The sequence below is a fragment of the Xenopus laevis genome, chromosome 1S (assembly GCF_017654675.1).
Source record: "Xenopus laevis strain J_2021 chromosome 1S, Xenopus_laevis_v10.1, whole genome shotgun sequence".
NCBI classification, from domain to species: domain Eukaryota; kingdom Metazoa; phylum Chordata; class Amphibia; order Anura; family Pipidae; genus Xenopus; species Xenopus laevis.
Genome location: NC_054372.1, coordinates 164,927,277 through 164,941,923, shown reverse-complemented (window position 1 = coordinate 164,941,923; position 14,647 = coordinate 164,927,277). Strand labels below are relative to the sequence as shown.

Sequence of the window (14,647 nt, the reverse complement as noted above, 5' to 3'; positions counted from 1 at the left end):
AAAAAATTTTTGTGCGCTATTATTGGTGCTTCTTTGGTCACCTTCAGTGAGCCAAGGCCAGTGGCGTAACTAGATATTACTGGGCCCCACAGCAAATTCTTTTTCAGGCCCCCAAAAAATTTAGAGGTTGACTTGTTTCTCCAATATTTATTGAAATTGTATATGAATTTGGGCCTCGTGGGGCCCCTATACCTCCTGGGCCCCCCTGCAGCCGCAGGGTCTGCTTCCTCTATAGTTACGCCCCAAGGCCCATCATTAGCATCTATCTCTATTACCTGTCCTATTAATAACTTTGGCATTAAGTATAATTCTGAAGGGTCAAGTCAATAGAATGCCAAAGAGGCATGTATCCTTGCTGAAATGTTGTTACTTTTAACCTCTGATGATTCATTTGTTCTGGGGATGCCGGAATTTAAGTTCCACCACTCATGGCTGTAATGTTCAGGAGGAGCCTTTTTCATGACTTATAAACCAAAGGGGTAATGTTATGACAGATGCAAGGTTTACTCTAGGTGGTCAATTTACTAACATTCATATTCTTTTCTTTTAGTGGGAAAAATTGTGCTTCTAACTAATTACTCTGATACAGAATTTCATCTAAAAGCTGAAGAGGTCCTGTTAAAGTCAGTGGGTGCTATCCTTTGCAAATTGTAAAATCTTTCTTTGCTTTCAGCTTTTAGAGGTTTGGGGGGTTTTTTTCATTTGTAATAGCATGAAAATTCTTACAAAAAGGAGGTTTTCAAGGTTTTCATATTCTTATTCAGATTTGTTTTGCATTTGTATTTGTTTGTGCTCTGAATAAGTAGAACTGTGTCCTTTTTTTAAAATGAGAGTTAAAAAAAACCTCTAAAACTACACAAATTTGAATTTTGATAAATAGGCTTCTAGGTTTAATAACCCACAGCACCCAATCTTGCTTTAAAACAGCAAGCCTAGTAATGCTACCTACTAATTAGATGCTGTGGGTTTTTAGAATTGATCAAAATACTGCAGTTATTACATCTGTGATCCCCAACCAGTGGCTCATGAGCAACATGTTGCTCTCCAATCCCTTGGATGTTGCTCCCGGTGACCTCAAAGCAGGTGCTTATTTTTAAATTCCTGGCTTGGAGGCAAGTTTTGGTTGCATAAAATCTAGGTGTACTGTCAGAAAGAGAGGAAGTAGAAAAAGAACTAACACTTGAAATTGCACCTCCCCATCACATGATCCGAAAACTTAAGCTTAAAACATAACTTTTACTTAATAAATTAAACTTAAAACAAACCCAGGAAAAACATTAAAATGAGGTAGAGGGGAGACTAATGGACTGGAAGTAGGTTGTTGGTATGCAAAGGCTGCAGAATGGGTCTCAGACCCGCCTAATCAATTAGCAGCTGGTTACTAGCGTCACCAAGGAGTAGACTAGAGGTAAGTAAAAGGTATCTAGGAGCTTCAGGATGGGTCCCAATCTGCTTACCGCCTATACCCTTTCAAACCACAGTTCAACAACCACCAATTCAGACCCTGCACACCATCCACTGTTTCCCTAAATTGATGGAAGGTGCTCCCTAATCTATAATTGTCTATAGTGCTGTCAGAACGAACCTCTTGTAGACTGCCAGTGCACACAGGGGCTAATAAATAGTCAATTACAGCCCTTATTTGGATTCCTCAGGGACTTTTTTTCATGACTGTTTTGCTTCCCAACTCTTCTTACGTTTGACTGTGGCTCACGGGCAAAAAAGGTTGGGGACCCCTGTATTATATTAACCCATACCTCCCACCTGTCCCGTTTTTCACGGGACATTAACGATTTTAACAGCTCAACCCGCAGTCCCATTTGTTACTGAAACAGAGCCGGGCCAGTCCCGCCAGGTGCCCTAGGCAACCTGGCTTGTCACGGCGCCGGCTGGGAGCATGCTAGCGTGTATGCGCAAATCAACGCTAGTGCGCATGCGCAAATCAACGCTAGTGTGCATGCGCAAATCAACGCTAGTGCGCATGCGCAAATCAACGCTCGCACGCATCAATGCGTGAATTGACGCTCACACGCTTCAACGAGCCCACGGAAGCACGAAATGGCAAGGAGAGAGGGGACTGGACTAGGGGTAGATGGCAGGTAAGGTACGTGCCTGGCGCCCCCCTAGCTTTTTCGACCTAGGCACGTGCCTACTCTGCCTACCCCTAGTTCCGGCCCTGTACTGAAATGTCCCAACGTTCTCTTTGATCTTCTGCACTGAACAGCCAGAAAAAGATACAACATTTCTAACTTACAGTAATTGGCTGTTGGCAGAGAGCCCAGAATATGTGTGCACTTAGATACTTTTGTAACAATTTAAAATAAGCAAATAAACAATTGTAACTATTTAAGATAGGCAGGTCTCTAGGGGAAACTGTGACTTGCAGCTTAAAGGGCAATTCACCTTCCTTAGCAAAACTGTAATAACACATAAAAAACCACAGAAATGTGTTCAAACTTTCATAACCTGCCATTTTTTTAAAATGAGCATGGTAATTAGGGGGTGTGGATACTAAAATGGTCGTGGACAAAACACTTGCATCAGTCCCATGAACCCTGTAAAACCTGGCAAAGCTCCGTGTTTGCCAACAGTCAAATTTAAGTCTACATTTTCTTGGCTTATTCCTATCCAATATGATGGGCGTTAAGTGGAGCATACAAGTGATTATTAAATCATTATTGCTTTTCCCTTTTAACATATGCTGCATTTTCACATACAATATATAATATATACTGTAAAACTACAATGATATCCGAGACAAAGAGAAACGAATCAGTGTTTCCAGACACACCTCTTCTGTACAGCACCTGTCTAAAATGGCTGCTGTCACACTGAATGAGCAGGAAGTAAAGCTAAATGCTAGATAGTTCTAATTGATAAGAAATCCAACTGTGAAACATTTTAAAAAGCAGCAACTGCACAGAATCTTAAATGTGACTAGCAACATTAAAATGAAAGTAATCTGCTATTTCCTCCTCCCGATCTGCCTGTTGTTTACTGCTATATACCGAACATACTAACATGCTATACCCAGCACATATATATCCACAGGCTACATGCATGTGAACGTCACAGTGCTGAAATAAATGAACAGAAAACCTTTGCCGCGGGTCTATAAAAAGGAACCCGGAAGTCAGGCTTGGGCAGGGGCAGGGGCAGGGGCAGGGGGAGGGAGGGCGGGCAGGGGCAGGGGCAGGTGGAGGGAGGGCAGGCCGGGAAAAGCCCTACCCGCACATCACTACCGCAACCAAAAGCCCCTTACCGATTGTAGCAGAACCAAATCTAGTATACACTGATAGGCAAAGGGTAACAAGGCTTTGGGTTGTAGTTTAACAACAACTGAAGAGCAATTAATCAGAAGTTTGTGAAGATTCTCATTCATCCAGGTCATGGTGTATTTGTAGAAATAAGTCAAATCAACTGGACTTGCTGTGTTGTATTCTTAAAGGAACAGTAACACCAAAAAATGAAAGTGCTTTAAAGTAAAGAAAATATCATGTAGTGTTGCCCTGCACTGGTAAAACTAATCTGTTTGCTTCAGAAACACTACTATAGTTCATATAAACAAGCTGCTGAGTAGCAATGGTGGAAATTGAAAAAAGGCTATATGGCATAGGATAAATAATGGATAACAGATTACAGATATTATGTTCTACAGAGCTTATCTGCTATCTGCTTTGTAACTTGAGCCTTTTCTCCTTTGAATGGCTGCCCCCATTGCTACACAGCAGCTTATTTATATAAACAATAGTAGTGTTTCTGAAGCAAACACACCAGTTTTACCAGTGCAGGGCAACACTGCATTATATTTTTATTACTTTAAAACAATTTAATTTTTTTATGTTACTGGTCCTTTAAAGACGTTTCACCAGTCATCCAACTGGCTTTCTCAATTCAGAATGTAAATAAGATCTTTCGGCAATAAATACTCCTAACTTCACGACACCCTTGCTGATTATGATAAACAGATTATGGTCTCCTTTTAAAAAGCCTTACAAAGGATTTTTAGCAATGGGCCCTGCACCAAATAAATACAGCACTGGTTAAACAACAGTACAGAATAAAGCAGATCTTTCTTTATAAACAGGTCATTTCCTCATAACAATTTATACTAAATATCTCATAAGTAAACATATGTACTCTCACCTATACAAAGTAGGAGTTGCTGCAATAGATATAAAGGTATATATATGATGCAAGGACCCTGGGAAGACATCCGACACATTACACAGTATTCATAATCACATTAATAACTTACCAAAATTAAAGTCCACCTTCAAGTCTTGCATTCCAGGATAGGGAGACGCAGATAACTGAAGATTTAAGGCTACTATTCCATGTACACACAATGTGTTGGGGGGAGACGTAAATGAAAGAGAAATATATTCAGTACATGGGTGCTTTCGGCCCAGGCAAACAGTCTGCATTTACTTTCACTTTCTCTTCAGTAGCTCGTCAGTTTCAAAGGCAGGAAAAATAACACTTGTGTATATCATTCTGTGACATTTGAATACACTCTATGTACAGTATTAAAAGCAAAATCTTTTATCTATTCACACATAAACCCTTGCACAGTAAGCTTGCCCCTAGCACTTATGGGAAGTGAAATGAACGGCTGGAGATGCAAAATGAAAGCAGTCATTAAAGGCACAGTAATACTAGTAAATGCAAAAGCCCTCTATGCTTTTTAAAGGGGGTTCACCTTTAAGTGATATAGAATGGCCATTTCAAAGCAATTGACCTCATTATTTATTTGTTATAGTTTTTGATAGTTGCCTTCTTCTTCTGATTCTCTCCAGCTTTCAAATGGGGGTCACTGACCCCATTTAAACAACAAATGCTCTGAAAGGCTACAACTATATTGTTATTGCTACTTTGTATTACTCATCTTTCTATTCAGGTTCTGCAATTTATATTCCAGTCTCTAATTTAAATCAGTGCATGGTTGCTAGGATTATTTGGACCCTAGCAACCAGATAGCTGAAACTGCAAACTGGAAAGCTGCTGAATAAAAAGCTAAAAAAACTCAAAACCCACAAATAATGAAAAATGAATACCAATTGCAAATTGTCTCAGAATATCACTCTCTACATAAAAAACTATTTAATTTAATTTAAATATCATGTTCATGTAGTTTCAGATTTAATAATATTCTGAAATTCATCCTTCCATCCAGTGTACATTTACCCACTGATGTTATGTTTTGCTACTAATGGAGATTATAAAAGATTATAAAAGACTGGGACTAGATTATAAATGACTGGGACTAGATGTGGTAAACCCACTTCTTTGAGATTATGACAAATCCTTAACCTTTCATGAAAGATTCAGATGAATTTCCAACAATGAAAATCTTAATGGTGGATATCAGTTTGTGTGGCTGACTGGAAACAGTAAAGCTGCACATCCTCAAGAATCCCAGATCAGTATGATTGATTAGTGAAATATGGTATCTGGTATATGGTGAAAAACATACACACATTTTTAACATCTGTCCTTAAAGCCAGGCTAGCAGTTCTGCCTTAAGCTCCCATAGATGCGACGATTCTTGCCGAACGACTTATTTTAGGGAAGTCCGACCAATCCTTCGAAATTATCGTGCGGTTAGTGGGATTCGAACGATCGTACATCTTACGATTTTTCGGCCGACATCTGTCAGGAAATTGATCGGCGAGGTCAAAAAATCTTTGTCGGTCCCAGTGCAATCTATCTATGTTTGCAGGGCCAAGCAGGCAGCTCCCCTTTGTTTTCCTGGCAAATTGGTCTTTTTAGTTGATGGTCAATTTATACGATCGTTCCGAGAAAATCGTGGTCTCGCGATGAGGATTGGATCTTTTAAAAAACTCAACATCTATGGCCGGCTTAAAGATCAGATTGTTCACAGAATTAAGAGGTGCAGATGTGTATCAGTAAAAAAAAGAACTTGCTTTGATTGCGTCTTATTTTGTATTCTGCTGATTAGCAATTGGTTAGCAAAAGACAATATGCTACTGGCTGTGTGTGAAGGTAATAATATGGGAGTTCTAAGATGTTGCTCAGGACAAAAGAAGGAGGATGATGACAAAGTATTAAGCTCACAGATAATTCTGTAATCTCTTTTCAGATAAGCTTACCTGCAGAATAAACAGAGAGGGAACCAGTCGCATGACACAAGCTGAATTTTTAATTGGGTGATGAGTGAATTTTTGCAACTCATTGAGCATAGTTTATTATAAACATGTGTAAGGGGGGGTTATATGTGACTGCACACTCCATTACAATAAGGGTAAGGCCACACTGGGCGTTTGGGGAGATTTGGTTGCCTGGCGACTAATCGCCTCGTCTTTGCGGCGACCAATCTCCCCAAATGCCTTCCCTCACTCTGCGCCGGCTAAAATGAAAAAACGCCGGCGCTAATCACACGCGGCGGTTTGTTTTCCGAAGTCGCCAGAAGTTAGCTGGCGCAGAGTGAGGGACGGCGTTTAGGGAGATTTGTCACCGCAAAGACGAGGCGATTAGTCGCCAGAAGACCAAATCTCCCCAAAACGCCCAGTGTGGCCTTACCCTTACTGTGAAGGCCTTTCAAGAGAGCAGCACAAAGTTAGCAGTGAATCAATACGTTTCACCATATTGCACAACTTCTTCACAGTCATGGAGAGTGGATGAAGCCCACCTGCCCTATAAGGCCCATGTTAGTATCCTCTACCCATTAGAAACAAACACAGCACCTCAGAAACTCTGCAGTCACAGGGGGGGCCAGGAGTTTTGAGGGCCCAGTAAGGCCATAATTAGTGAACAATTTCAATATATCTTTATCACATGAATAACGCTGTTCACACATGCGCATGGTGCCGCTCACGCATTCGCTCCAAGCAGCACCTTCATGCATGTGCGACAAGCGGCGCGTCACAGTAGGGGGGTGGGGGGCCCTGGACAGCAGTTCCGGTGGGCTCCTCAGTCCGACCCTGACTGAAGTTTATCAGAGCACAAGTCACATGACTGGGGGCACTTGGGAAACTGACAATATGTCTACCCTAGGGTTGTCACCTTTTCTGGAAAAAAATACCGGCCTTCCTATATATTTATATTTTTTCCCTACTAATAACATTGGGAGCAACCATCATTTTTACTGGCCAGGCCGGTAAAATACCGACCAGGTGGCAACCCTAGTCTTGCCTCATGTGAGATATGAAATTAAATATAAAAAAACTGTTGAAAAATGGATTTCAGTGCAGAATTCTGCTGGAGCAGCACTATTAACTGATGCATTCTGGAAAAAACATGTTTTCCCATGACAGTAGCCCTTTAAAGGGGTGGTAACTTTTAGTATGTTATAGAATATATATATATATATATATGGACAATTCTAAGCAACTTTTCTATTGGTTTTCATTGATTATTTTTTTATAGGTTTATAGTTATTTCCTTTTTCTTCTGACTTTGCAGCTACTTTTTATTACTCACCTTTTTATTCAGGCCTCTCCTATACATATTCCAGTCTCTTATTTAAATTAAAGCAATGGTTGCTACGGTAATTGGGACCCTAGCTACCGAATTGCTTAAAATGCAAATTAAAGAGCTGCGGAATAAAAAGCTAAATAACTAAAAAACCTTAAATAATAAAAAATTAAAACCAATTTCACATTGTCTCAGAATATCACTCTCTGCATCATACTAAAAGTTATTTGAAAGGTGAACTACCCCTTTAAGTGGGCAATACGAGAATACGTTGCTATGAGAGATCAGCACATGACAACGACAAGCCCCTTTGCTCGCTACAGAGATACTGAACACTGCTGTTGGCCATAAAGCTCACTTTTCCAAATGCTTCGTTTTAATGTTTATGTATAGCCACAAATGAAATGATTGAGTGAGGGAATGAGTGTATTGATGAGCGTTCCCCTTTAAGTTAACTGTTAATACCCGGAGGTTCGTGAGTGAAGGACAACATGCAGCACCAGTCACAAACTCACCGGGTGAGGCAGCAGCAGTAGGACTCAGTCAGAAGGGGGAGGGGCCTAAGCACTCGGTCCAGAAGCGTAGGGCTGGCTCAGGCAGCGTTGTGCTTGGGACTTGAGAGCCGCCTGTCAGTTCGTGTGGGTGGGAGACTGCTTGGAAGGGCGACATTACCGGGGAGGGAAGAGGAAGTGCACGGGGATAGTCGCTCCTTCTCCCGGTGCTCTAATCTGTGGTCCGTCCCTGGCACGGGTAGCTCTGCACTCTGGCGCACTATGGTTCCAAATTAACTGCCGCAGTGCATCCCCCCAGCGTATTCATCTCACTCCCTTCCCTTCTTTGGGCTGTGAGATACACTGAGTCCCTGAAGCGAACACGCGCGTCCTGAACATGGAGAAGTCAAACGGTAGGTCCCACTGCCTTTAGTTGCCCCTGCCTTCCCTCTAGGTGCCCCTGCCTTTCCTCTAGGTGCCCCTGCCTTACCTCTAGTATCACTGCCTTCCCTCTAGTATCACTGCCTTTCCTCTAGGTGCCCCTGCCTTCCCTCTAGAATCACTGCCTTCCCTCAGTTTCCCCTACCTCTCCTCTAGGTATCACTGCCTCTCCTCTAGGTATCACTGCCTCTCCTCTAGTTGCCCCTGCCTTCTATCTAGGTGTCACTGCCTTTCCTCTAGGTGCCCCTGCCTTTCCTCTAGGTATCACTGCCTTTCCTCTATAGGTGCCCCTGCCTTTCCTCTAGTTGCCTGCCTTCCCTCTAGTTGCCCCTGCCTTTCCTCTAGTTGCCCCTGCCTTCCCTCTAGGTATCACTGCCTTTCCTCTAGTTGACCCTGCCTTCCCTCTAGGTATCACAGCCTTTCCTCTAGTTGCCCCTGCCTTTCCTCTAGGTGCCCCTGCCTTCCCTCTAGGTGTCCCTGCCTTTCCTCTAGGTATCACTGCCTTTCTTCTAGTTGCCCCTGCCTTTCCTCTAGTTGCCTGCCTTCCCTCTAGTTGCCCCTGCCTTCCCTCTAGTTGCCCCTGCCTTTCCTCTAGTTGCCCCTGCCTTCCCTCTAGGTATCACTGCCTTTCCTCTAGTTGCCCCTGCCCTCCCTCTAGTTGCCCCTGCTCTCCCTCTAGTTGCCCCTGCCTTACCTCTAGGTGCCCCTGCCTTTCCTCTAGTATCACTGCCTTCCCTCTAGTATCACTGCCTTCCCTCTAGTTGCCCCTGCCCTCCCTCTAGTTGCCCCTGCCCTCCCTCTAGTTGCCCCTGCCTTCCCTCTAGGTGCCCCTACCTCTCCTCTAGGTATCACTGCCTCTCCTCTAGGTATCACTGCCTTTCCTCTAGGTGCCCCTGCCTTTCCTCTAGGTGCCCCTGCCTTCTATCTAGGTGCCACTGCCTTTCCTCTAGGTGCCCCTGCCTTCTATCTAGGTGCCACTGCCTTTCCTCTAGGTGCCACTGCCTTTCTCCAGTCCCAAGCAGTCACATGCATACGTGAGAGTAGCCCTGGCCGGTGTGGCCATCTGAGCTATAGACATAGGTGCCTGGTCATGTCACACTCTTCCTATATGCCCAACTGCAAGAGAAGTATTCATTCCCATAAAAACATTCTCTCTCTATGTCACTGCACCCACATGTACAGTATATATCCTGCAGGTAATGGAATCTTTCACATGGTTCAGGAGTGGTGCTTATATCAGATTAGCCATGAATGCTGCTGGACCATATTCCCCTTTGCAGAAAGTGTGCCCAGACCATCACTTATGTGCAGGTTATATTTGGCAGCTATGTTTTTTTCCTGGTGCCATGGGGCTGGGTCACTAGACTGTGTTGATAAACAACCTCAGAAAACATGACTGTTGCAAGGGCCAGTCACTTCTAGCAACCTGCACATTGTGTGATCTTTGTTTAGATGTTCAGCTCTCTGGCTTGTGCCTGTGACTTTAGGGCAGAAGCTTTGCTTTCCAAACAGAACAAGGGGCAAAGTAAACTCAAGTAACTGCATAGTGTCCAGAGCACCCGATAAATAGCTCATGATATTGATGATTATTACATTGCCTGCTGTACCCTCTCCTTGTTTGCTTAGCACTTTGTTTCTAGTGTCCCAGACCAGGAACCTTATGCCACAGGCAAACAAGGCTACTGCCTGAAGAACAGACAGCTGAAGGCCACGCACAGCACCCTACTAGGGGAGATCACATGTACTGCTAACTGGGTTCATTGGTAGCACCTTCTTGCTCTGTGCTTAGAGGCCCTTCATTTTACGGTGTTCTGAAAACTGTCCCCTCATTTGCAAATGTTGGCACGGGTAATTTTGTCTGGAAGTAACCATATTTTTTAGGTATTTACTTAGTAAATAGGGGCATTAGCCTTTAGCAGCAGGTCGACACTGGTACATTTGTCTATGTGGCAGAACTGCTGATGTTCTTTACTGATAAGTCCTGTGATGTGTTTGCAGGCATGTTTTTTATCGCTTTGTCAGGAATAACGTGACTATCAGTCTATCCGTGGATGAAGTTCAGCAATTTTTTTAAAGTGAAATGATGCCATGTTGTCAAATTCAGTACATTTCAGCATTTCAGGATGGAGTAAATTTTTATTAGGCATGGCAACAGAAGGTTATGGTTGTTCTCAACCACTTCATCCAAGTTGAAGTGTTAATAGCTTTGTAATCCCAATTGAGATTATAGGTTTTCTTTCACTTTGTATGTTTGGCTTTGGTGCTGTCACTGTTCGCTTAGGCCCATTCAATGGATACGAGACAAGGGGCATTGCAAGTCCCACTCATAAAAAGACTCATGCTTTTAGACTATGCCTTTGCGTTGTGATTGGATGCAAAATATAGGAATATTGATAATGTTCTTTTTTTTCTCTCAAGTGCAAACCTAAGTCATAATAGCATGGTTTTTGTATTTATATTTTGTATATGTTGGATTGTATTTGCAGTATAATGTTTGGAGAATAAAATGCTTGACTAGGAAGCTGAACATTTCCTTAAAGGGATACTCTCATGGGAAAAATGTTTTCTTCCAAATGCATCAGTTCATTGTGCTGCTCCAGCAGAATTCTGCACTGAAATCCATTTCTCCAAAGAGCAAACAGATATTTTTATATTTAATTTTGAAATCTGACATGGTGCTAGACATATTGTCAGTTTCCCAGCAGCCCCCAGTCATGTGACTTGTGCCCTGATAAACTTCAGTAACTTTGATATCACCCCTCCCTTCCCCCCCCCAGCAGCCTTACAATAGAACAACAATAAGGTTACCAGATAGCAGCTCCCTGACACAAGATAACAGCTGCCTGGTAGATCTAAGAACAGCACTCAATAGTAAAATTCAGGTCCCACTGCAACACAGCGGTTACATTGAGTAGGAGAAACAAAAGCCTGCCAGAAAGCAATACCATACTAAAGTGCTGGCTCTTTCTGAAAGCACATAACCAGGCAAAATGACCTGAGATGGCTGCCTACACACCAATATTACAACTAAAAAAATTACACTTGGTTCAGGAATTAAATTATACATGGTAGAGTGAATTATTTGCAGTGTAATTTAGAAATAAAAATGACATAATAAAAATCATGACATAATCCCTTTAAGAGCTTTTCAAATAAAATGGGTTTGTGTTGGCCCACGGACACAAATAAGGTCTGTGTTGATGTGTATGTGATACAAAAGAAGTGCTTTGTGCAGAGTCAGGAAGACATAACTGAAATGAGTTTCCATTTAATATCACTGTCAGCAATGTTTTTACCATTTTATTTACCCACAAAACTTAATATATTAATTTAGCATCTTGTAGGTAATCTCTTTAATCATTGTGATGAGTTTTGCAGGCAATGTTGTGGTCAGATTATTAATGGAACACATGTGGGAGCAAACCTGTGATATTAAAACAAGAGGCAACTCTAATGTTGTTAAACATTTTTTGCCATGTTCCAATGGTGATTTAAATAAGTTAATTGTTGTTGGATTTGAAAGTGTATGTTCTCCTGGTACAAATGGCAATAAATAACTACTTGACTTGGATTGTAAAAGTGGAGACAGGCTGCATTGCCTGGGATGCATCAAACTGCCAGCTCTTCCCTAGCCTTTTTTGAGAACTGCCTAATGTTTTGATTCTGGCGAAGTGGTTAGCGTAAACTAGGGATGCACCGAATCCAGGATTCGGTTTGGGATTCGGCCAGGATTCGGCCTTTTTCAGCAGGATTCGGATTCGGCCATATCCTTCTGCCCGGGCCGAACCGAATCTGAATCCTAATTTGCATATGCAAATTATGGGTGGGGAGGGAAATTGCGTGACTTTTTGTCACAAAACAAGGAAGTAAAAAATGTTTTCCCCTTCCCACCCTTAATTTGCATATGCAAATTAGGGTTCGGTTCGGTATTCGGCCGAATCTTTTGTGAAGGATTCGAGGGTTCGGCCGAATCCAAAATAGTGGATTCGGTGCATCCCTAGCGTAAACAGCACTCGGGTTGGTCTGTCTGAATTGCAGTTTTGCCAATCAAAGGGCAGAGTTATAGGGGTTGTTCACCTTCAAACACTTTCTTTTAGTTGGTTTCAGATTGTTCATCGTAAATAAAGACTTTTTCCAATCACTTTCTATTTGTGGCCGTTTTTCTAATATTGAAGTGTAAAGTTTCATTTTTCACCTTCTAAAGCAGCTGGGGGGAAGGGGGGTCGCTGACACTTGTTGTTCTAAATTGATACATTTAGTGGATACATTTCTTATATTTGTCCCTGCTGAACTGAATCCCTGAGTTTGTACCAACTAAATGTAGCAAATTGTAACAGTTCAGAATGATCCTGGATTAAACTTTAAACTTCAGTTTTGTACAAAATAGATGTTGGAAAGCAATTGAAAAAGGTTTTCGTTTATGGGGAACATTCTGAAACCAACTCAACTAAAAAGGTGAACAACCCCTGTAATATGATAAAAATTGACAGTTCTGTACACCTTCCAACCCTGTTGCCTAATTTCCCTTAGTACAGAAATTCTTAAATTATCAGCGGAGAGCGGAGACCCATAACATGGTTTCCAAAAATGCATTTAATACAGAGGAATTTCCTTTTACAAAAGCCAATGTTAATAGGTAATTAATTCTGCCCTCAAACTTGGGTCTGAGCAAAATCCCAGGCTTTAAAATTTTTTATGAAACTGATAAAGGACAACAAATAGAACTGTTTCTGGCACCATTCCTGTATCCTGCAAACAAGGGGCTGGAGCAAATCACCCACTGATAGGAAGTTTAATATCCTACCAATCAGTGAGCTGTTTGCTGCAGCACCTTGTTTTCTCCCAAGGGGATGGTCAAGGGAATAGATTGGAGACAACAAATCAGAAAGTGCTAAAACGTGGAAAAGATAAGAGAAATGGTAACCGTGAGCAGTAGAGATGGGAGGACAAGTGGAAAGCACATTTTCTATGAGAAGTGAAATATAGAGTGGAAATGGTGATTTATAAATTTCTTTTAACAATAATACCAACATATTCTGGAGTACTATTTTTTTTTTGGCTACTTAAACGTTAAAGCATCCCAAACAGCCCCACGTGCCTTAAGGGGCAATTCAGAGTGTTTTGCAGCCCACAATATTCCATCCAGCTGGAAATTGCATGGTTGGCAAAATGCTATGCGTGTGGCCATAATAGTGAAATAACTAGCCTATACATAGGTGTTATGTCTCTCACAAAATGTTGCAGGGATCTCTCTGCGTGCCCACTTGTTCTAAACATTATATAATTACGGGAACAAACTATCAGACAATTAAACGTTCGCTTGCATCATATAAATTATCTCTGAGGCTGACATGAATTTGTCTTCCAGGTGTTTTGTTATAAAGCAAATATTGGCAGGAAATTATAATGAGATTTATGTATGAGCAAAGCCTGTAATGTTTATTTATGCTGAATGCACATGGTGCATTGTCTCAGGTCAACACAAACCATGGTTTAGTGGAACAAATTTTTTCATTTGTCACCCATGTGACCAATGTACATTATCAAAGCTTTGTTAAAACAAACACTGGACCTGGCACTGAATAGGGGCACAGACCATAGAGACACCAAACCACATGACAGGACTTTTAACTTTAAAATGTTTTATTCTGTTACGGTACATGTACATTATAGATAGGTCTTAATAACAGTTTGCAGTTTTTCATGGGCTTTTATGGAACAAGAAAATGAGACAGTTAAAATACCACCATGTTTTAGGCTTCCTATAAGTTATGGGTAAATTTATTGATGCTGGTTGCTTTTGTATGATAGAAAATAGCTATGTGGGCTTATACTGAGCACTAGCTATCCCAAAAGTTTTAAGGTGACCATAGACGTTAAGATTTATAAAAGATCTTTCCGTTATCTTAAGACCAAGCTTATCCTAAAATGATTATTTAAATGTATGATTTGTCCATCAACTAAAAAGACCATTCCAAGCAATATCTTCTAGTTGAAGCCAGTTGAGTAGCTGCCTGCTTGGCCCTGGAAACAATTTGATAATGGAAATATTTCACTGTGAACAATGAAAATTTTCTAACCTGACCAATTGATTTTATGACTATTGTTGGACAAAAAAATCATTAGATGCACCATTGTTCTATGCCCACAAACCTCACGATAATTTGAGGGATTCGCATGATCGCACTGAAGCTGGTCGATGAGGAGAGAAAAATCTTAGGGGCAGATTTACTAAGGGTCAAATTTTGAAGTACAAAAAACTTTGAAATTCGACCATC

At 41.5% G+C, this 14,647-nt stretch overlaps 2 protein-coding genes across 6 annotated transcripts in view; one reads left to right on the top strand and one right to left on the bottom strand.

The window, feature by feature from the left end:
- The window catches only part of erap1.S (endoplasmic reticulum aminopeptidase 1 S homeolog), a 43,498-nt gene extending 35,459 nt beyond the window's left edge, over positions 1 to 8,039 (bottom strand). The window contains exon 1 of one of the 2 annotated variants that reach the window (XM_041580458.1): positions 7,953 to 8,039. The gene's annotated coding sequence lies outside the window, so the exon portion shown is untranslated. Of the gene's footprint in view, positions 1 to 4,258; positions 4,615 to 7,952 lie in introns of those variants that run through there. The other variant, XM_041580457.1, reaches the window with a different exon arrangement.
- Positions 8,040 to 8,043: 4 nt separating this feature from the next.
- Positions 8,044 to 14,647, top strand: part of lnpep.S (leucyl/cystinyl aminopeptidase S homeolog) — a 50,578-nt gene continuing 43,974 nt past the window's right edge. For 3 of the 4 annotated variants that reach the window (XM_041572940.1, XM_018233193.2, XM_041572944.1), the window contains exon 1: positions 8,210 to 8,341. In XM_041572940.1, coding sequence (XP_041428874.1) covers positions 8,326 to 8,341 — 16 coding nt within the window. In that variant the 5' untranslated portion in view covers positions 8,210 to 8,325. 4 annotated transcript variants of the gene reach the window in all.